Here is a 21433-nt window from a genome sequence, read left to right on the forward strand (position 1 = left end):
CACATTTTACAAATAAGCAAATTGATATTTGCACGTGATAAATTGATAAATGCACGTGAAGGCATTTATAGTATCTGACTCTATGCAGGATCATGTCCCTGGCACAGCCAAAGGAAGGATGAGACACTTTAACAAGTGGAGAAAGAGCTTTTGCCTAAGAGCTAGGAGGGCTGGATTCCAATATTCCTATCTCATCACTCCCTGCCAGCCATCCTTTTTAGATTCATAACTACCCTGTATTCAAAAAGCACTTGTGGAAGCTCTGCTGATGACCTGAGACTTGTATCAAGTCATTTCTTCTACCTAGGTTTTCTTTCCTCAACTATAAAACGAAGGGTCAGACTAGGTTTTCATTCTTTCAAACTATAAAGCTCTCCAAGATTCTGAGAATGCAGGAGAGTGGGGTGACAGGAAAAAGGCATCAAACTTAGAGAAGACCTTGGAAAGAGTGCTGGTTCCAGCACTTCCTAGGTATGTGACCTTCGATAGGTCAAAATCTCTGGGCCTCAATTTCATCTGTAGATGACAATAATATTTATCAGGGTTATCAGGACGATCGAATAAGAGCTGCAGAAGCACTTTGTAAATATAGAAGGGCTATTCAAATGACAACTGTTTTGCCACTGGGCCACACAGAGTAATGGTTAAAAGTTGAGGCTTTGGAATTTGGGCGCCATCACTCACTAGCCACGTGACCCTGATGAAGTTATTTCTCTGAGCTTCCCTTTCCCCAGCATGGGGGATTAAAAATACCTACTCCCCTGGGAGTAAGGGGCGCGGGTTCGATACTTGGTTGGGGAAAAGATCCCACATGCCACGCGGCCAAAAAAATAAATAAATAAAGGGTCTGGACTTAATTCTATAAAAAAAGAAAAACCTACCCCCAAAAGGTTGTTATGAAAATTAAATGCTCCAGCCAGGTAGCCAGCTACTAAGTAGCTGCCACTATTTAGTAAGCCCCGCCTCCCATCCTGGAAGTCCCTAGCTGATGAGATAAGCCCCGCCCCCAGACTCGCTGTGATCAGCAGGTCCCGCCCCCAGCCGTAAAGGTCAAGCCGGATTCGAATGGAACGCGTCCGGGTGTTCAGTCCTCCAGAGGTCCTTGAGTAGAGATCTCTGGCACCCGGGCCCCGCGCGCGCCTCGAGGCCATGCCGAGGCCACTCACCAGCTAGCGCCCAGTCTACTAGGAAGACTCGCACGACCGCGGCGACGGCGGCGGCGCGGGCGTCGTGACGTCACGGGGCGGGGCGGCGGCGCAGGCGTAGTGCGTCACGGGCGGCCTGGCAGCTGGCGGCGCAGAGGTGGACGCGTCTAGAGGGCCATCTGACCGCGGAGTCGGGGCTTGCTTTGGTGGCATGAGCCGAGGGGACTACGCCGAGGTGACGAGGTGAGTCCGGCCGCGACGCGCCCCTGCACCTTAGCGCCGGCCCCGCGAGGGGCTCCCAGAGGAGGCTGCCCTAGAGAGACGGCTTCTCAGGCCCCGCCCCGGATTGTCCCGTTGCTGGCCCGGAAATGACAATCCGAGTAATGACCCATCGCATCTGGGAATTCGCGGCCAGGGATCGGGAAGCCGGGATTCCAGGCTTGACCCCACCGTTACCATTAGCTTTTAGGAACAAGCGCCTGCTTCTCTGCTCTTCAGTTTCCCCAAATGATTGTTCGTGGCTTCCAGGGTCGTTGTAGCTCAGCGGGGGAAGGGGGGTGGGCGGGAGCGTTTTGTGAATTCTGTGAATATAAGAGGTTGTCGCCATTGCGAACCCAAAGGATTTTGATTGTCGTATGGCATCTTGATCACTTACCACACTTTACCGTTCCTCAAAAAGTGCTGTGCCGAGCTGTCACGTGTATTGTCATATTTAAGCCTCATAACAACCCTTGAGATAGGGATAATTATGCCTTTTGTAGGAAGGAGGAAGAAACTGAGGCTCCGAGTGGGGAAGTGGCTTGTTTCATTCATTCATTAAGTAAATACTGAGTACCAGCCAGGAGCCAGGCAGTGTACTAAGTGCCGGGAATAGAATCATCAAAATAGGTAAGGCCCTGCCCTCCAGTAACTTACATTCTAGTGAGGGAAACAGAAGATAAAATAGTATGTGACACATTGAGCTAGTATTATGTGGAAAGAAAAAGGTAGCTGTCATAGAGACTAACAAGATGCTCTGCTCTATTAGGGAAAGCTTTTCTGAGGACGGGACACTTAAGGGGCAATCATGACTTTCTAAAGTCACAAAATAACTGGGTACAAAAGCCAGGATTTGAGTGCCTATCTTTTGGCCCCATATCCTGCACTCTTCCCACTAAAAATGGTTCCCTCGTGTGATACTATTTCCTGTTGGTATTAGTATCAGAAGGTTCTATCATTCAAGTCTCATCTCAAATGTCATCTCCTATAGAGGTCTTCCCATTCCACTAATTCTAAAGTAGTCCATCCCTAGACTTTGTCAAATCCCCTTGCTTAACTGTGTTTGCGGCACTTATCACAAATTACATCTTGATTATTTATTTTGCTTTTGTCTTGTCCTGCCCCTCTTCCAAATATAAGCATCCAGAGGGCAGAGACCTTGCTTGTTCACTGCTCGGTCCCCAGTACCTAGACACTGCCTGGAAAATAGAGGCTCTATAAACATTTTTTGAATGAATGATCTGTAAGTAGAAGGAAAGGAAAGGACAAAATATTTCTCCTCTCCAGTTTCCACACCTGGGATTCTATTTATGCCTGTTTTACCTTTCTCCCAGGAAGTAGGAGCAAGAGCTATGGCTTGTTCATCTCTCTATTTTCAGCACATAGCCCAGGGTTTAGCAGTTATTAGTTGCTTGTCTCACGTTATGGAACAGATTGAACATGTGAATGAGAGAGGAAGAAAAATACCCTCATGTGTGGAGGTAGATAAACACATTTAACAAGCAATTACCTTAGGGGCTGCTATGTGCTAGCCTGTATAGGCTGTGCTGAGTTGAATAAGAGGTAATGGCAGTGTTCAGTATGTCAGCTGTTGTTACTAAGACACAGTTCCTGCAACACTGATCTCGGAGGCACTTCCGGTTTTACAGGACATGTTTTCTCTAGCAGGGAGTTCTAAAGTCTGTCACAGCCTGCCATCTTCCCAGCCCTTTTAGTTTTCTTCCTCTACCACATTATACATTAAAGCTTTATTTTACATCTGTTGTGTCATTTTTGGTCTTCTCAGCGACTCTGAGTTATAAGCAGGGCAAGGTTTATTATGTAGAGGTGAGGAGACTGAAGCTAAGAGTGAAGTGACTTCCAATGGAAATGCCAAAATCTGAAACCAGGCCTTCTGACCGCAAGGTTTTTGCTCTTTACGTTACTGTCTCCATCATAACCCTCATCCTCCTTTTGTGGCTCTGAGATGAGACATTTCAGGAACTAAGTCGGTAATAGTTTAAGCTAAAATTAATTGAATGCTTCTTAGGTGCCATGCGTTTATTGTTCTTAATGTTTTTGGTGTGTTAACTCAGTGAATCTGCATAGCTGTTTATTATCCCCATTTTACAAATGAGGAAACGGAGACACAGAGTGGTTACGTAACTTGCCCACCGTTACAGAACTAGTAAATAATGGAACTGGAATAAATATGGAGCAAGTTAGTCTCTTCTTCCCAGTGTCTCCCAAAATATTAGACATGATAATAGCTAATTGATTACTTACTATTGTTCTTCCCCACCCATACCCTTAAGTGTCATTAAGACTCACTTTCTGGTGGTTTCCAAGGCTTATTTTGGGTGACGGTTGTTGAACTGGAGTATCATGTAGTAGTAGAGACTTTGGCCTCCTGCCCAGTCCGCCTCTGGCTTCAGAAGAGAAAAACTAGTTTCTACACACAGAACCACGCCCCTTTCATCTTAAATGGAAGCTTTTGCTCTCTGGCTGCCGGAGGAGCTGTCCCAAGGGAACTGGTGCTGGGGCCCTGTTTGTGGAATAACTGAAGCCTCTGAAGGACTGCCCAGGGCATGCCCTCCTTGAATAAATGTTTGTTGAATTGAATTTGAAGTCTCATGTTCACAACATGTTGCTCCTTTCCTGTCTGAATGTTCACATTTCCTTTAGTATTTCGTAGAGATTGATGGAAGCAGAAACCAAAACTCTTCCCCTGGAGAATGCATCCATCCTTTCGGAGGGTTCCCTACAGGAAGGGCACCGGTTATGGATTGGCAACCTGGACCCCAAAATCACAGAGTGAGTCTAAGATATTTTAATTCATTACCTACAAAATTGGGATGCTTGTGGTGAGGACGTTCAGAAGCATTTTCAAGGGATATAGGCTATATTTTGGCCCTTTTATTTACGTTTTAATTATCTTTGAAGGGAATATGTTGTTTTAGCCTGTCATCTTGTCATTTTTCTTACATTTGGACTCTTCTACTGCATAGACACAGACTTGGATACCCTTTAAACCATATATTACTTGTTTTTCCTGCTTGCCTAAGATGTTCTCCTAATTTTCAACTATTTCGAATCCTTGTACCCAGTGACTAGGAAATTATTTCCTAAAACCAGCCATGGGCATACTTTCGTTCCCCAAAATGAAGGAACAAGCAGAAGAAGTATCAGTATTTTCACAAAAAGGCAGAGAGGTACCACTTGACTCTAATTCATGTTAAGCAGCCATGGAACCAAGGAAAGTCAGAAGGAATCTTAGAGATACCCCAGTCACTTTGGTTTTCATTCATTCATTAAATGATTTGAGTGCCTACTGTGTGCCAAGTGCCATGCTAGGCAGTTTTCAAAGTTTCTAAATCTGAGGAGCCTTGTCTTATTAAAGTACAGAACCTAGATATAAAATAAAAGCTCAGAGTTGCTCTGATTAAAGGGAGGACAAGGTGTACCCAGTGCCTTTGGGCAGCAGTCACCCTTTCTTTGGCAATCACTTATAGGACTCGTGGAGCACCCTTGAAAGACTCTGATATATTCCAGCTGTTTTGTCCTACAGCAGAGGAAACTGAAGCCCAAGAGATGGAAGTGCCTTGTCTGTGGTGACAAAGCTAATTGAATTGTCTTGACTCCCCACTCTTTCCTTTGTGGATATTATAGTGGAATGAAATTCCTTAGCAGAGAGAATTGAGAGGTTTTTCCTTCCCCCAGTCGTTCGGTAGGGGCAGGTGGTGGTTGGTGGCAGGATAGCCAAGCGTGAGTGGATTGAGCCGTTTGGGGTCAACGCTTAAAGCAAGCATGGGTTACAGCCTCAGTCCTAGAAGTTATTCCCTGTGGAATAGTGTTAAAAGCAAGGAGAGAGGAAACAAGGGAATCTGCTTGTTGGAGTCTGGGGTGAGAGGAGGTGTATAACAGGGTTGGGATTATGAGAGAGGAAAGAGATGTAAACTAACATATCAGGATCATGACAGAATGTTCAGTTCCTTAAACCTGCTCAAGCTCAAATTGGCTAAGTGTAGACACTGTTGGGTCTCTCTAGAAATTATGATGGTATTTAAGGTGTGTTGCCCCCTAATTATGTTACCTTGGTCACGAGGGCCCTTAAATATAGACTGTGCATTTATTTTGGCTCTCTTTATGACTTACGGCTTTGAGGATGAATGTGCGAACCTGCCCAAGCTCTCAGTTAATGAGGGAATTAAACAGAGAAGCTGTTTCCATCATCTAAAACCCAGGCTGTGAGAGGATGCTCCCAAGAGTGGTTTCCATTCCCACCTCTTCTTGTCTGAATGGAAATCTGGAGCGTGGAAACAATGCTCATTGTTTTAGCTGCGGTGCCCTGTAATGATACTCTTGTTATAATTGTATCCTGCTGCTTGACAGGAAGGTTCACATGGGCATCTGCCACCTCAGTTTATGTCATAAGTGGGAGTATGTGAATGTTTTCTTTAGTTAGAGCATTAACAGGAACATTGAATCAAAAACTCTCGCACTGGTATCTCTGCTCTTCTCATACCAGGACAAAGGTGGACATCCAGTACTAGACTACAGATCAGGGCCTTGCTGGCTCCACCTGTGACTTCCCACCTCTGTATCACCAGAGATCATTTCTACTGTATTTCATCTATGGAGTCCTTGTCTTAAAATATTTTCTCGATAAACAAACTGATTTATTAAATTTCTTCTTAATGACATAACTACCAATTGTAGCTTATGGTTAGCATGAAATGCATAGTGTTACTTCATTTAATTTACTTAACTACAGCAAAGAAACCTAACATTATAGTAAGGTAGGTCTCATCTTGTAGATATATGTGATTTTCTTCCAAGTTTTTGAAGTACATAAACTTCTGGATCCTGTTCCTTTCAAGATGTAGGTAACGATGGACCTAGACTAATTATTAAAATACAGTCATTCCCAAACATTGAAGGGCTGCATGATGAAACTTGTGTGAACATGTGTACCCAGCTTGTAGTCCAATCTCAGAAAATATTATTTGAATCCAAATCTCTAAAGTTCTAATGACTCTTGACAGAAGTTTTTTAAAGAAAAAAACCTTTTCCACTCAGTTTTTCAAAGTTTATTTCATAATAATTCTATTCATCTTATGTGCGTGTGTGCCTGTTACTAATCTGAGTTGTGTTCAAGTTATAGTAGGATGTCCATCAGCCTCTTCTCAACAGAATACACATTGCTGACTGACTGCTTAGCACCCTGGTACTCTGTTCGCTTTGTAGTTGCAATACTGACCATTTTAGGACCATGTCACATGCCAGGAATATCTGTATAACTAAATAGATCTTAGAGATCTGGATTTAAGGGAATGATGACATACTCTTATTTATGGAGGTAGCAGATTCCAAGCCTGTGTTCTTTCCACTATATTTGGATTCCTTTCAACTATATTGTACCTCATAATTCTTACCTATAAAGTGAGACTGTTCAACTAAATGCTCTGGAAATGTCTTCTAGCTCTAATATTTCATTAGTTCCTCTTATTTAAGCTTGTAACAATCTTGTGAGGCAAGTAGAGCAGACAACATTTCCCTATTTTATAAGTAAAGAAAGGTAAAAGGAGTTGACTCAGTTCACTTAAGTAGTTAATGATAGGACTAAGTTCCTGGCACCTAATATAGGGCTCTTTGCACAAATATTCTAACAATCCATGTAACTGGACAGTCATAACCTAAAGTATTCTATTCTAAATTTTTCATTGTAAGGACTTCCTTTAAATGTTATGGGACCCAGTCTAACTGTAAGAGTAAAAACAACAACTTTAAATATCATTACTAGTGCCTTCAATAGAGAAGCTGAACAAATTAATGTCTTTAGACATCTATTTTCCATACCATGGTTTCTTCTGAAAGGGTTAATACTGCTTGCTTTTTTAAATATTAAATGTGCTGTATAGAAAGCCAAATTAATAGCCACTGCGTTATGCATAAGGAGAAGTATGAGAGAGAACAAAGCCAGTAGAAATTCTAAAAGAAAGAACATTCTAGATGGAGGGTGAATCATAAATAAAGGAATATAAGTAGGAATAAGAAGTATTGTTATGGATGAGTCGAATATCGGGAAGACCTTTTTGACTATAGGGGAGGTTGAATACTAAATGATAATGAAAATAGTAGTTGGAGAGAGAGAATGCTATCAGATTAAGACGGGATCTATAAAATTTATTCAGACAAGTTTGAATTTCACGTAGAAGAGACTCGTGGGTATTTGGCAGGAGACCAACATCATGAAAGTGATGTTTCAGTAGGAAAATCAGACATCAGTATTTAGGATGAACAGGAGGGGCTAAAGATGAAGATTAGCTGCGGACCTGCCATTAATATCACCTAGATAGAGACAGTGAACTTGGAGGCCACTGGGTGGAGTCTGCGAGATGAAGAAGGTGACTGAAGAGGAGTGGAGAGCTAAAGATGATCCTGATGTCTCTTGCCTGAGAAATGGAAAAGAATCATGTCCACACCGTCCAGCGGAATAGCTGGAAAGAGGCATAGTTTGTGGAGAGGAGGAGGTCAGGACTGGCGTGTATTAAGTAAACTTAAAAGCAATGGAGAGCCACCTGGGTGGAAATGTCCTTCTGATGCAGACTTGCAGAGCTAAACTCAAGGGATTATAAATGCATGAGCATGTAAGAACAGAGTGTTTCCCCCTGAAGACACCCCCGCTTTCCTCTCAGCCCATTCCTTGTTTTTCCTCCATGACCTGTGCTGCTTCTCATGCTTTGATTTGCATAAAACAGCCTTTACTATTCGCTTATTTAAATTTGAAACAAAGTAAGACCATTTAAAAACATATAAGGCATAGAACATAAAGACCCACCACATAATAATTTCTGTAAGTTTATGAAAAAAAATTTTCTCTGAAACAAATTGTGCATTAAAAAGAATCTTAAATGTCATTTCGTTGGCTTCCCAGTACCTACAACATCACATTAAAATTCCCTCCTGCACACAACATCTTTCACAGCCTGTCCCCTGCCTGCCTTTCAGCCTCTTCTCTTACTGTCTAAGAGCCCCCACTGTCTGCCGATGGATCAGTCTTTTTCACCTTTATGTCTTTACACAGGGTATTCACTAACTGCCACCTTCCCTGCGCAGTTGGTCCTCTTCATCTGTGTGCTCACGTACATACCTCTGTGTGCGAGCTTCACACTGTTTTAAAATTGTTTGATTACATCTCCCTCTCCTCGAACCAGAATGTCAGGTCTTTGAAGACAGAGACTTAGTTGTATTCATTTGGATAGTCCAAGTGCCTAATACTACAATTCTTGACACATTTGTAGGTGTCTATCTTAACCTAATCTAATTCGTATAGACTAATTCCCTCTGTGCCATTAGGCAGGAAGGCCATTTTAAAGACCCATTACAGAAAACACTGATTATGTTGCAGAAATATGTATGGGACTGGTGTACTAATTCTCCGGCTCCCGCAGGCTGCAGGGCCCACATTTCATTAAGTGAAGCAAGGCTCTGATGAGTAGTGAGCGCTCCCGTACTTCAGCAGCAGATGAAAGTGCTTGCAGATGTGAAAGCAAGATTCTTCAGGCTTTTTTCACTATCAGAGCTTGCAGTCCCCGTCTCCAGGAAGCAAAATAGTAAACATTTCATTCCTTTTGTTTCGGTGTTCCGATAATTTCAAGAAATTATCAAACAAGGAAAGAAATCCTGGAGCAGTTGAAAGACACGGACCTAAGCAGATGTTCCTGGAATCTTAAGGTCGCACTTCTCGGGCAGAACGCATTTGTTAGCTTTTCAAAGAATAATCTGTCGGAGTTTTTTTTTTTTTCTTTCCCTGAGTAAATTAAAATTCATTTCCTAGGAAATGCCGATCACCTTACCTTCCTGCTATTAAGCAGAATGGAGTTAATGAAAAGATGACTGGCCTACAGTAGCCCTTAGGTTGTTTTTTAAAAAACAGATTTGACCCACCATTTATGGCAACTGGTGCAGTGTTGAGGTTTGAATGGGTATAGTAAGTGGAAGATGCAGCTGTGAGTTAAAGACCCTGAGAGAGAGTCTTCTAGCCCATCTGTCTGTGCACTTGAGAGACCCACCCTTGCTGTAAGCATATTCAGAAAACCAAGTAAAACCAGAAATTTGCACTTTAGGTGTCTCCCTTTCCCCTGAAGAATCACCTCATTCATTCTCACCAGCAGTTGAGGTATCGTGATAGGAATTGAGAGTTTGGAAACGAGAGGGTTATGGTTGTTTTCTCTTTCAAAACAGATCTAAAGACCAGATTAATATCCACTGTATGCCTTGGGATCCTTGCACCCTGCCCCAGTATAAGACCTGTGTTATGTCTTCCTTGCTCCACTGTGTCAGGACCTGATCCAGGATCATGGGCTTGCTTGTTGATGTGCGTTAGTCTCAGATTTAGTGTAGCTTATGATCCGTTTCATATCTTTCTGCCTCCCAAAGGAGATTCTTACTCAAGAATAAACTCTTGATGAGTTTTCTCCTAGAAAACAATGTGAATATAAATGTGGCTGTGAAGACAGCTTTACTGACTCCCTGTGGGGTAGAATTCCCAGTAATAACAGTTTTAGCATGTGGGCTGATACCTTTTTAGTATCACAGGGACAGCATTGTTTAGAGAAAGCCTTGACTCCATTTGAATAGCGTGGAGGATGCCAGGAGGAAGGCCAAAGGAAAAGGAAACGGGAGAGCTGTTGGTTTGTCTCACCCTTACATCAGATGACAGGAAGTCGGAATTGAGATTGGCCACAGCAACCTGTTAAGGCCACATCTGTTTGAATAACTTAAAAGCTCTATAGAAACCAAGTAAGTTTTAGAGAAAGGAATCCAAGAAGAGGGTGAGGGGCAGAGTGGCAAGCAAGAGCTTGGGGTAAACCTCCTGCCGGGAGTAAATGCCTTCCTTGGGCAGCTAGATTCTTTATTCAGCCACACTCCAGAGCATAAATCATATTGAAGCAACTGAGGTTGGGTAGTTACCTGCAGTGGGATGATTTATAGGACCGGCCAGGTTCCCCTGCCTTGTGTGAGACCAGCCTCCATCATGTTGCGGTTCCACATTGTCCTGTCATTCGGTCACATCAGGGATGGAAATTCTCAAGCACTTATGGAAGTGCCACTAGCTGTGGTTTGGCTTTTGGCAGAATTTGTCTCAAGTGCAATTTGGGGCTAATGATTAACTGTGAAAGCTAACGGGGAAGTCTTCCAGGATTGTTTTTTTGTTTGTGTGAATGTATATGTGTTACTTTGTTTATTTTTGAGGTAGGGTTGGCTTTTGCATTTGGAGTGTGGGTGTGTGTTTCTGATGGAGTTGTAGTTATTCACAAATACTATTTCATTGCCAGGAAATTGAAAATAAATAAATCGACACTATTTTTGAGCTGTTCTCCAAAAGAAAAACAAATGGTGCTTGTGGGCCAGACAGCTGTTTGCTAGGTGTGGTTTTTTTGTTTGATATTTTTGTGTTGGACAGACGCATAGCCATGACAATTCTAGTTCCCATTCCAAAGAGAGGCAAACAACTCTGTTTGCCAAATAAACTAACACAGCAGTTTGGAGGAAGGCAGGGGGCAGTGATGTGAGATTTTATCCCTGGGGCAAATTATCTCCTGCTTTTATCTCGCAGGCTGACCAAATTCCCAGAGTGTCTCAGGGGCTGTTCTTTCTCCATAGATATCACCTTCTCAAGCTCCTGCAGAGGTTTGGCACGGTGAAGCAGTTCGACTTCCTCTTCCACAAGTCAGGTGCTTTGGAGGGACAGCCTCGAGGGTACTGTTTCGTTAACTTTGAAACTAAGCAGGTAATTGAACTTCTCCCCCTTTCCCAGTACTTATACTCTCATAATTATCTGTGCATCCCTCTTGGCTACTAGAATAGCAGTTCCTTGTGGGCAGCAGCCATGTCTGATTCATCTCTGTGTGCTGTGCTCTGAGTCCTAAAGGAGATCCTCGGTAAAAAGTGAATTAGTGAACAGCTTTCAAAGTCTCCCGTCCGCAGGCTGGCAGTCTCAGGCAGCTGACCTACTTTTCTGACCAGATGCTTCGGGATGCCCACATTAAGCACGTGGACGTGATCCTCCCTGTTCTCTTGTGTTTGTTCCTTTAGTGGCTGGCCAACAAAGCCTTCTTTTCTTTCAGTAGTTTTGCCCCGTGGTGCAGAAGCCCTCCCTGTCTGTGGTGAGCCGCCCACAAACTCTCTTTTATTTTTATTTCTTAAAAATGTATGCTTCTTCTCAATGTCTCAGAATAAATGTGGACAAATTTGAATATATACGGAGAAAGAGAACGTCCAGCTTCAACCGTGATGTATCCATGTATCCGTATTAAAATTTAGTCCTTGGAGAGGACATGCATTGATAAAGGAATTGAATTTGAATGTTATTAAATATGGAGACGCTGCTTATAGCTCTATAACTTTATTAGTCATGTGTGAGAACATTGCCTAGTTACTGTTTTATTAATAATAATTGTATTTGGATGTTTTTCTTACTGTAAAAGTGATACCTGTTTCTTACAGATGAAAATATAGATAAGTAACTTCATTTATCAGCCTAAAACCCAGAAATAATCACTGTTTTTAATATTTAGTTGTATATCTTTGTAGTCCCTTCTTCTTTCTTCACATTCATGCACACATACACACACACACGCACACAAACACATGTACACAATTTTTAAAAAAACGTGCAGCTTATAACACACAAACAGAATCATATATCCTATTTACCACTGAAAGTAAATTAAAATTTTTTCTGTCATCTAATACACATCAAGGTAACATTCTGTATCATATTGTGGTTTCACTGGTGTAGCTGTAGATATATGTAAAAATTCACTGATCTATATCTATAATACATTTTATTATTTAGACCTCAGTTTAAAAACTAACCAATGTCATCTTTGATGACTGCATAATATTTTATTCTGTGAACATATGGTAAGTTACTTAACTAATCTCCACATGTGTCAGCAGTGCAGTGAGCATCTCTTTAGCTCTATGTACATATTTACTATATTCATGGAAATGGAGTGGTGTCAACAAAGGCCACAATTTTTTTTCGTAATATGACTGCCAAATTGCCTTCAAGAAATGATGTATCAGTATGTTCTGAGACTGTCTGAGAGTGTCATTTGTCCTTAACAGTGCTGGGGATTTTTTTTTAAAATTTCCCCTAATTTTTGCAAATGTGATAGGCAGTAAGTGATTCATTATTGTTCTAATTGTTCAAGGTTTTTTTTGAGGGAACTGAAAATGTGCTCTATATAGTTAGCATTTTAAAATACTTTATTCTTTCCTAATGATAGAGCACGTTGAGGATGTTTACAGACAACTAAAATCAGTGGTCATGTTGAGGATAGATGCTGGTTTAAAAACACTAAACTCGAAGTCACAAAGCCTGTTATTTCTGACTCTTTTATTTATTAACTTTGGGCAAGTCTCTTTAACTTATTTTGACCTCAGTTTTCATCTAAAAATGGGGATTAAAAACACACACCCTCCTTACCTTTTAGGAAGTTGAGAGAATAGGTGAGAATTTATATGAAAACACATTTGGCATTTAATAATATTGTTGGAAACATGAATTTTGAAACAAGTTACGGAGACGGGAAATTACTTTTTAAAACATTTATCACCTGCTGGCCTCTTATGACTGTTGATGCTACAGAATTAATGGAGAGTGTCATGTAAATTCTAATTCACTAAGTGAAACTTAAGAATAAAATGTCTCATCTGTCCTTCTAACTTTGCGTGCCATAGTGAGGCAAGGATGCCAGTGATGAATATTTGACACATAGTAGGTACTCAGATATTTGCTTAATGTCATGCTGGCAGGATCCAGAGGAATAAGAGAGTCACTGGGAAAACGAGACTGGAATGTCCTACGCTGAGCCTCGGACTCTCCTTGTTCCTCTTCCTGTTCCTTAAGGGCTTCTTCACTCCCAGTAAACGTGGGTTACGCTTGGCCGAATGCCTCATGGATACAAATGGAGCAGAGAAGGCTTGGCAGGATGGAAAAGTACAGCCAGGCTTCCTGGGAATGTCCTAGAGTGCCTATTACCCAGCCTCAGGAATTCCTTTCAACTTCGTTGCTCCTATATCTGATGGGGAAAGGGTCAGGGAAGTTCTGGCTCTGAAAACCAGGTGCAGAGATTGGCCCACAGAGATACCTTGCTCGTAGTCTCTTTGACTCACTCCTGCTTTTTCCGGCCTGGTTTCCTTCACTCCCATATCCTTTGAAGCCATTACTGTTTCTCACTTTGGATTCAGGGAGTATAAGCCCTAGTCCAGGATATAGTTACAGAGTCCCTGGGGGAGTACAGTTTCTTGACATAGTAGGTGCTACTGTAACTAACAGAAGTATGTAGAAAGGTATCACCCAATAGGCAACACAATAGTCAGCTAATAAGCTGACGTTGGTTGAGTGCTTACCATGTGCTCCGTGCTCTACATGCGCTCTTTGACTCCTCACGACCACTGAGGAACAAGCAATGTCCTTATTTTACAGGTGAAAAAGATAATATCCAGAGAGATTAACTGACCTGCTAAATATTACGCTGCCAGTAAGTGGCAGAGCCAGGATTTGAATTTTTGTTTGACTGAGATGACAAAAACTCATACCCTTTTTACTATTCTGCCTTTTTTTTTTCTTGTAAACCCTTTGCCACTTGTTTAACAAAACAGTTAGAAATTCAGCCATCTAAGCTAGTGAGGCATTTGAATCTTTGACTAACATTAATCCCTTTCCCGAACAGGAAGCAGAACAAGCCATCCAGTGTCTCAATGGCAAGCTGGCTCTGTCCAAGAAGCTGGTGGTGCGATGGGCACACGCGCAAGTGAAGGTAAGTCCAACAGGCTAGGAAGACAGCACCAGCTCGTCCTAAATGAAGCTTCCGAAAGACAGTTGTCCACTTGCCCATTTGCATCCGAGCCTCTGCACATCTGGAACAGCCATACTCTGGTCTCCTACTTGTATTTACCATGTGTGTTGCCAGATTTTTCTTTTGAGAAACATCTCAGGAGGGATTAAGTTCCTTCATCGTTTCTCTCCGCATACCCACAGATTCTGTTTTTGATTGATTCTTCCATGTGACTGATATGTATACTCAGACCTCTATCATTTTGTTAGTGGGGGTTGTTCTTTGGAGGAAAAAATGTATTTATTTTTAAAATTAGTTGCTTTAGGCGTTGTTAGACTCTTCCCAGCCTCTCAGTTCTGTGGAGAGTTTGAATTGTTTATTCTAAATGCTTGCGAAATGGGTAGTTTGTAAGAGTGCTTAAAGCGCTGACATTTCCTTACTCCAGAGATTTTAAGAGTTATTTGTGGGACTTTGCAGTGTCTGTATTGACTCCAAGGCCCAAGCAGTGGTGAACTGCCGTGTTCATCTCCTAGTTGTTCTCTTGGGAAAATGCACTGGAAAAGCTACAACCACTTTAAAAAAAAAAGAACAGTCTTCTGTTACAGCCAGCACAGGTGAAGTATGTGCACTGGAGCAATCCCCAAAGTTGATTCTTTTCCTCCTGCAGTGTGGTCTTTACAGAGCTGCCTGCAAAAAGATTTGTGACAACTAGATTTGGAGCCTCAGTCTTTAGCTAAATGAGCGTGAGTTTTGATCAGAGACTGTACCCAACAAGCTTCCCAGTAAAGAGTCACAGAAATAAGACATTTGAGTTCAGTGTCCAAGCTGAAAAACAGAGCTCAGACACTTTGGATCTTTATGAGTGTTCCAGGTAATCACAGAGCCTTCTCAATTTCTAGGACCCATTGCCTTAAAAATAGAAACAGCAAAGAGAATTACCAAATGCTTTTTTACTCAAAAGAAAATCAAGTCTCATTTGCCAGACTGGCTGTCATTTTCTCATTCTGCATCTCATTGAAAAGACGTGCAAGAGAAATAAATCATCCTTCGTTCTTTCATTGAGAATCTCTGTGCCCTGCAGTTCTCTTCTCTTACACGTCTTTTCCACCAGAGGCTCCCGATTGCTCTTTAATATTGTATTTACCTTTAAAAGAAGTATATAATTATCTGACATCAAATAAACTACTCTTCCTGGAGAATGTTTTCTATATCAGTGGCTGAAAGCTGTTACTACTTTTCTTCTCCACTTAGATCTGTTAAGAGTTGAATGCTATGGTTGGTACTTTGCAAAAATCTAGCAAAATTTTAAAGTGCTTGGAATAAAGCAAAATAAATATCGTAAGAGGTGATGTATGACAGAATAAGAATGTGAGAGGGCAATCCTGCTGTGTATCTGTACCATCTGAATTTAAAGGCTGAAATTCTTTCCCTACCAAATAAGGAGGACTAATGGCTAGATGGGAAGCCTCTTCTAAATTTCTCAGTTTATAACTTTTAGGCCAAAACTGTCTGGGCGTCTACATTAATTCTAAGCATAAAGCAGTCCTAAGATTGTCGAAAAATAATCTAACGATACACTGATGGGATTAGGATTTCTGAACACATGCCCTGCAGTAGAGGGCTGGTTTCTGCCCAGGTGAGGTAATTTGCCTTTTTCTTACTTGCAGAGATACGATCATAACAAGAATGATAAGGTCCTTCCAATTAGTCTTGAGCCATCCTCAAGCACTGAGCCCGCTCAGTCTAACCTAAGGTAAGGAGGTGTACTATAGGAAGACGCAAGCAGGTATGCAAGAGCTTGAGCCATCTCTTCATTCTAACCTTCATTCCGGTTCTAGTAAACCTTCGGACTCTTAATTTAGAGTGGAATCTACTAACTTTTGACACGCTGAGAAGTGTGTTCAGTTAGTCTCCAGAATGTATACATTTCACCTCCTCCCACACCCCTAAGAGTGTGTACCGGCCATTTACAGAATTCATACACTCAAAAGAGGCTGGGTGTACTTACCATGTACCGGCCATTATACTTGGCACTGGGAATACAAAGGTAAATCAGATTCAGTCCTTGCCATAAAAACAGGCATTTTAATAAGGCCTTGATTATCTTCAGCGTTTGTCATTATACACAAATTCCTCCCCAACTATGAGTTCCTTTATACACAGTTTGGGTTTGTAGCACTTTAATTTTATCTACCATTTCAGCAAATATAACAGTTTTGGTTCTAGTAAGTACAAATTATCATTTCCTTCCTTGGAGTTAATTCAAAACAGAAGGAATTGAGGGTTGAGTAGAGAAAGCGGAAGTTAAGTAGATGGGTGAGCAGAAGTAGAGGGGTTTACCTTGCATCGTAGCCGAGGGAGAAATGGTAACAATAACAAAAGCCAGGATTTGTTGAGCTTACTATGAAGCAGGCTCTGTGCTAAACACTTTACATGCCGTATGTCATTGAATTATAAAAATTCTGGTAGAAGTACAGTTGTACTCATTTTACAAATGAGGAAACTGAAGTTTAGAGAGGTAAAATATCTTGGCCAAGATCACGCAGGTAGCAAATAGCAGAGTCCAGATTCAAAGACAGGTTTACTGGACTTCAAAATTCAGTCTTTTAATTACTGCTTCAAAGAAACTCCAGGCTGTAAATGCAGGACTACAGTTCTAAAGCCTGTTCCAGGGGAGGGGAAGAAGATACGTGAAAGAGCATCAGTGTTCCATAAGGGTCAGAAATCAACATGTCTATATGGGGAAAGAATCTAAATAAGAGTGGATATATATATATTTGTATAACAGATTCACTTTGCTGTACACCTGAAAGTAACACAATATTGTAAATCAATTATACTCCAATAAAAATGAAAAATAAAAAAAGAAATCAACAATGTCACGAAGTCAGGAAAGTGATGCCTGTTTGGACAGAGGGCCAGACAGGGAAAAAAAAAACATTCCTGTATATTTGCACCAAACAAAACAGATGTACAAGCATCTCATTAAACTGCAGGGGAAGGTGATCCTGAAATGTTTTCAGGAGCAATAAAATTGGTAAATTAAAATTAATTTTATAGTCAACTAATTTGTCTAATATCATTGATATTTCTTAATTTTGTGCTGCTTTATTTTATACTCCCAATTTTTTTTTTTTTTTTTTCCCCTAACCAATGACTTCTGTAGATTCACTGGCAACTTATTTCGGCTATCCTATTTTCCCCATGAGATTAAACCTCCTTGATCACAGATTGGTTTCATGGAGGTTTTCATAAATCTAACTCCTGTTAGGAAGGGACGACTGCATTTATGCTTGGTGATCTCCATGGTACAGTGAACATGTCTTTAGTTTCTTATTTTCACTGTTTGCTCTTTTTACTAGATAATCTAGCCTGGTGTTTTCCATTTATTTTTTAATCCAGAGAACCTCGGTTTACATCTTTCGATTAACATCTATGCCTAATTAGAGACGGTTGTTTTACCTGTGACTCATACAGAGTGAATGGCTGGCTGTTAATTTTCCATTAATGGAAAAAGGTGCTGGAATGCATCTCAGTGAGACCTCAGCGTTCTTTTTTATTGCAACTTAGTTTTTTAATTTTACGTTGCCGGTGTAAAATCATGAGTATGTGCAGATGTATGCCTTTTGAGGATCTCTAAAAGGCCATGTGCACATTCCCTCCCAAGTTTCTGTCCCGGACTGTAGACCATTGACAGCATCAGAATGGAAAATAAAGGGAGCTGTGGGCCAAAAAATACTCTGCCTAAGTGCTTTGCATTCTGGTCCAGGGATAGCAGTGACCTTGATCAGAAGGGAATTCCTCACAACTTCTGCAATGTCTCCTCACCCCGTCTCTCGAATACATGGCTGCGCAGCTCCCAACCTAATGGAGAGGAAAAAGCAAGGGCTTTGATGATAAACTGGGCTTGAATCCTGGCTCCACAATTTCTTAGCTGTGTGAATCTTGGGTGAATCCCTACCTCTATGCATTTGTTTATCTGTAAAATGTGGATCAAAACCCTTGCAATATTGTTGCAAGGATTAGAAACAATATAAGTAAAATACTGGGCCACTGCCTGGCTCATTGTAAGCACTCTGTAAATGATAGCCTAAACACACATTTGTCAGTAAACAGGGACTTTGTAGGAGTTCCAGGATTTTTTTCCCATTGTTATTTAGTGATTCAGAAGGTGGTACAGTATAATAGCTCATAGTATGGCTCTGGAGTCCAATTGTATTCAAATCTCAACTCTGCCACTCACTAGCGGTATAACGCTGGGCAAGTTAACCTTTCTATGCCTTGTTTTCTTTATCTGCAAAGTGAAGAACATAACCTACGTGAATCAGTTCTTCCATTTTTTCTAATTGTGGTAAAATATGCATAAAATAGCATTTACCATCTTAACCATTTTTAAGTGTACAGTTCAACGGTATTAAATACATTCATAATTTACAACCAGCACCACCATCTGTCTCCATAATTCTTTTCCTCTTGTAAAACTGAAGCTCTACACCCATTAAACATTAACTCCCCATTCCCACCTCCCCCAAGCGCCTGGCAACCACCATTCCACTTTGTGTCTCTGTGATTTTGACTACTCATTTAAGTACCTCATGTAAATGGAATCATACAGTATTTAACTTTTTAACGCTTGTTTAACTTAGCGTAATGTCCTCCAGGTTCATCCACATTGTAGCATAGGTATATACCACATTTTGCTTATCCATTCATACTTCGATGGACACTTGGGTTGCTTCCACAGTTTATCTAGTGTGAATAATGCTACCATGAAAAAAACAATGCTACCATGAACATGAGTGTACACATCTCTTCCAGACTCTGCTTTGAATTCCTACACAAATTATTTTTGAGTGCCTACTATCTACGGACACTAAGATGCTGATCAGTGTTGGTGTCTGAGGTTTAAATGTAGCAATATGCAAAGTACTTCTAACAGTGTCTTACAGAAAAAACTTAATAGAGGGACCAGACTTGATCTCTTTCCTAAAATGAGAACATTAATTGTTTTTATATGTGTTTTCTATGAAATGCTTGCATGTTTGTGTTTGAGTATCTTGTTGCTACTCTGATATGCTTAAGAGGCACAAAGAAGATGAAAGACACAGGTATTCTCTGAATGTACCCACTCTGATCCTCTGCTGTCCTTTTTCCAGTGTCACTGCAAAGATAAAAGCCATTGAAGCAAAGCTGAAAATGATGGCAGAAAACCCTGATGCAGAGTATCCAGCAGCACCTGTTTATTCCTACTTCAAGCCACCAGATAAAAAAAGGACTACTCCTTATTCTAGAACAGCTTGGAAATCTCGAAGATGATGGTTATGAATTACCATAACAGCAAAAGCAAATTGGTCTCCACACCTGAAATCCTCTGCCTTTGTGCTTGTAGCTGTGAATGGTACTATCCGACAGAGCACAGTCACATGTTAGAATTTGGTAACATAACGTCTTTGGATGTTCTTATGGATGTTTCTTCCCTGAAGTATGTGTGGAATTGAGCATCATCCAGAATAAATAGGATTGTATCCAAAACTGTGATTTGAACACTGGGATGCTCTAGTTGACTGGTTTGTTTGGATTTGTAACTCCAGAAACATTATATAGTGTGCCAGAGAGAAAGGCAAACATAAAAAATGTTACTATTTAAATCAGGAAACTTAAGTTATTAATATCCGTCTTAAAAAAAAAACAACAACATTTTTCTGTACTCAAGTGTCTTTACAACATAAAGAAGAAGTAAAAGACAGGGAGGGAAGTGAGAGATTTTTGAATCATGTTCAGAACTGCTGTTCCAGAATTCTCTATGGAAATCTCTCCAACTGGACTAAAAGAAAAGGTTCTTGGCAAAAAGAGCTGTTTCTCTGAGCAAATGTTGGGGTAATCTGTTTAAGAATTATGCTTATTGTTTCAAAATCCCAACTCGGAAAACATGGTGTATATCTTAAAAAATTGTTTGCATTGACAAAACTGTAGAATGAAATTTAGCGTTTTATACCACAACGGAAGTTCTGTTTGGAAATCCAGTTTTTCTACTGGAATCATTTTTTAAGAATCTAAATAATCCTGCCTCTATAATACCAAATGTCGTTATGAATATGGGACTTTTAAAATTGCATTTATTGCATGAGATTGTTTTTAATAGCATGAGGATGTTCTGTTTGGAATTGTATCATGGTCAATCTAAATAGAAAAGCAAAATTTCTTTGAAAACTTAAACATTGCTATATTGATCTCTAACAGACATATTATTTATTAATAATTGTGTAGGGGTCTGAGTAGAAGAAATCAAATTCTCTTATGTGGAGTGAGGTGGGGACATGCAGTGGACACAGAAAGTCAATGGAGCAGGCACTGCTCTGGCACCGAGATTGTAATGACCTCATGTTTTATGTGGATTTTAAAGGCTTGAAAGACTGCATGATAAAACGATTCTTCATGTGTAGAACCTACTTCTCCCCGGATATTTTTTGCCTCTGTGAACATTTTAGATATAACAATAGAGAAAGAAAAAGAAATCAACAGATTTGGGAGTGTGTTTCTGTCAGCAGTGTTGGTTGGTCATTTTGGTGCAAGGTTGACAGACTGTTTCATTGGGCAGCACCATTGCTTCTTTACCAGGTAAATCATTTTGTTACCCAACGTGCCACTCTTAGTGAGTACAGACTGTTTACCGTCATTTTTCCTAGCAAGAGGAAGCTTTCATTATAGGAACTTAAGTCTTCCTATGAGCATAAATGAATTTAAGACACTTGAACCAAAACTTCAGCATAGTGAGGTTTCAGAATTCACAGGACTGGTTCAGAGAAATTCTTATCACCTTTCCCAAGGTAAAACTTTTCAGATATCTTTGTTAAATACTTCCTGCGTTTATGAGCTCAGTCTAAGATGCAAGTAACTCTCTTTCCATTTGGGGGATAGGTCAGGGAGGTAGGAGCATTATCTCCCATTTTTTTGGTGACTTCTGAGAACATAGAATTCACCATTTTATCCTTAAGTCCTCAGAGAGTTATGGTGGAGTAGGACTTATTTAATGCAAAATAGTCTTCTATTTTTAATAGGAACTTAGAAAATACTTAACTTTGAATTATCTAGAGTTGTTTCCTTTAGAAACCAGAGCTATTTATTTGTATTTAAAGCAATGTTTGTTATTTGTACCGATTCTTATTCCTCTGTGTGAATAAATGCAAGACAGTGTCA

The 21433-nt window shown here is 40.6% G+C and overlaps 2 protein-coding genes across 2 annotated transcripts in view; one reads left to right on the forward strand and one right to left on the reverse strand.

Annotated features, from left to right (window-relative positions):
* The window catches only part of MRRF (mitochondrial ribosome recycling factor), a 56772-nt gene extending 55309 nt beyond the window's left edge, over window positions 1-1463 (reverse strand). The window contains exon 1 of the mRNA XM_061199975.1: window positions 1167-1463. The gene's annotated coding sequence lies outside the window, so the exon portion shown is untranslated. The remainder of the gene's footprint in view (window positions 1-1166) is intronic.
* RBM18 (RNA binding motif protein 18) lies at window positions 1217-21433 on the forward strand. Its single transcript, XM_061199976.1, has 6 exons — window positions 1217-1388; window positions 4068-4196; window positions 11052-11178; window positions 14132-14218; window positions 15904-15989; window positions 19393-21433. The coding sequence occupies exons 2-6, from the start codon at window positions 4084-4086 to the stop codon at window positions 19550-19552; spliced, it is 573 nt and encodes a 190-aa protein (XP_061055959.1). The 5' UTR covers window positions 1217-1388; window positions 4068-4083; the 3' UTR covers window positions 19553-21433.

Source organism: Eubalaena glacialis, chromosome 9 (genome assembly GCF_028564815.1).
Source record: "Eubalaena glacialis isolate mEubGla1 chromosome 9, mEubGla1.1.hap2.+ XY, whole genome shotgun sequence".
Taxonomy (NCBI): Eukaryota; Metazoa; Chordata; class Mammalia; order Artiodactyla; family Balaenidae; genus Eubalaena; species Eubalaena glacialis.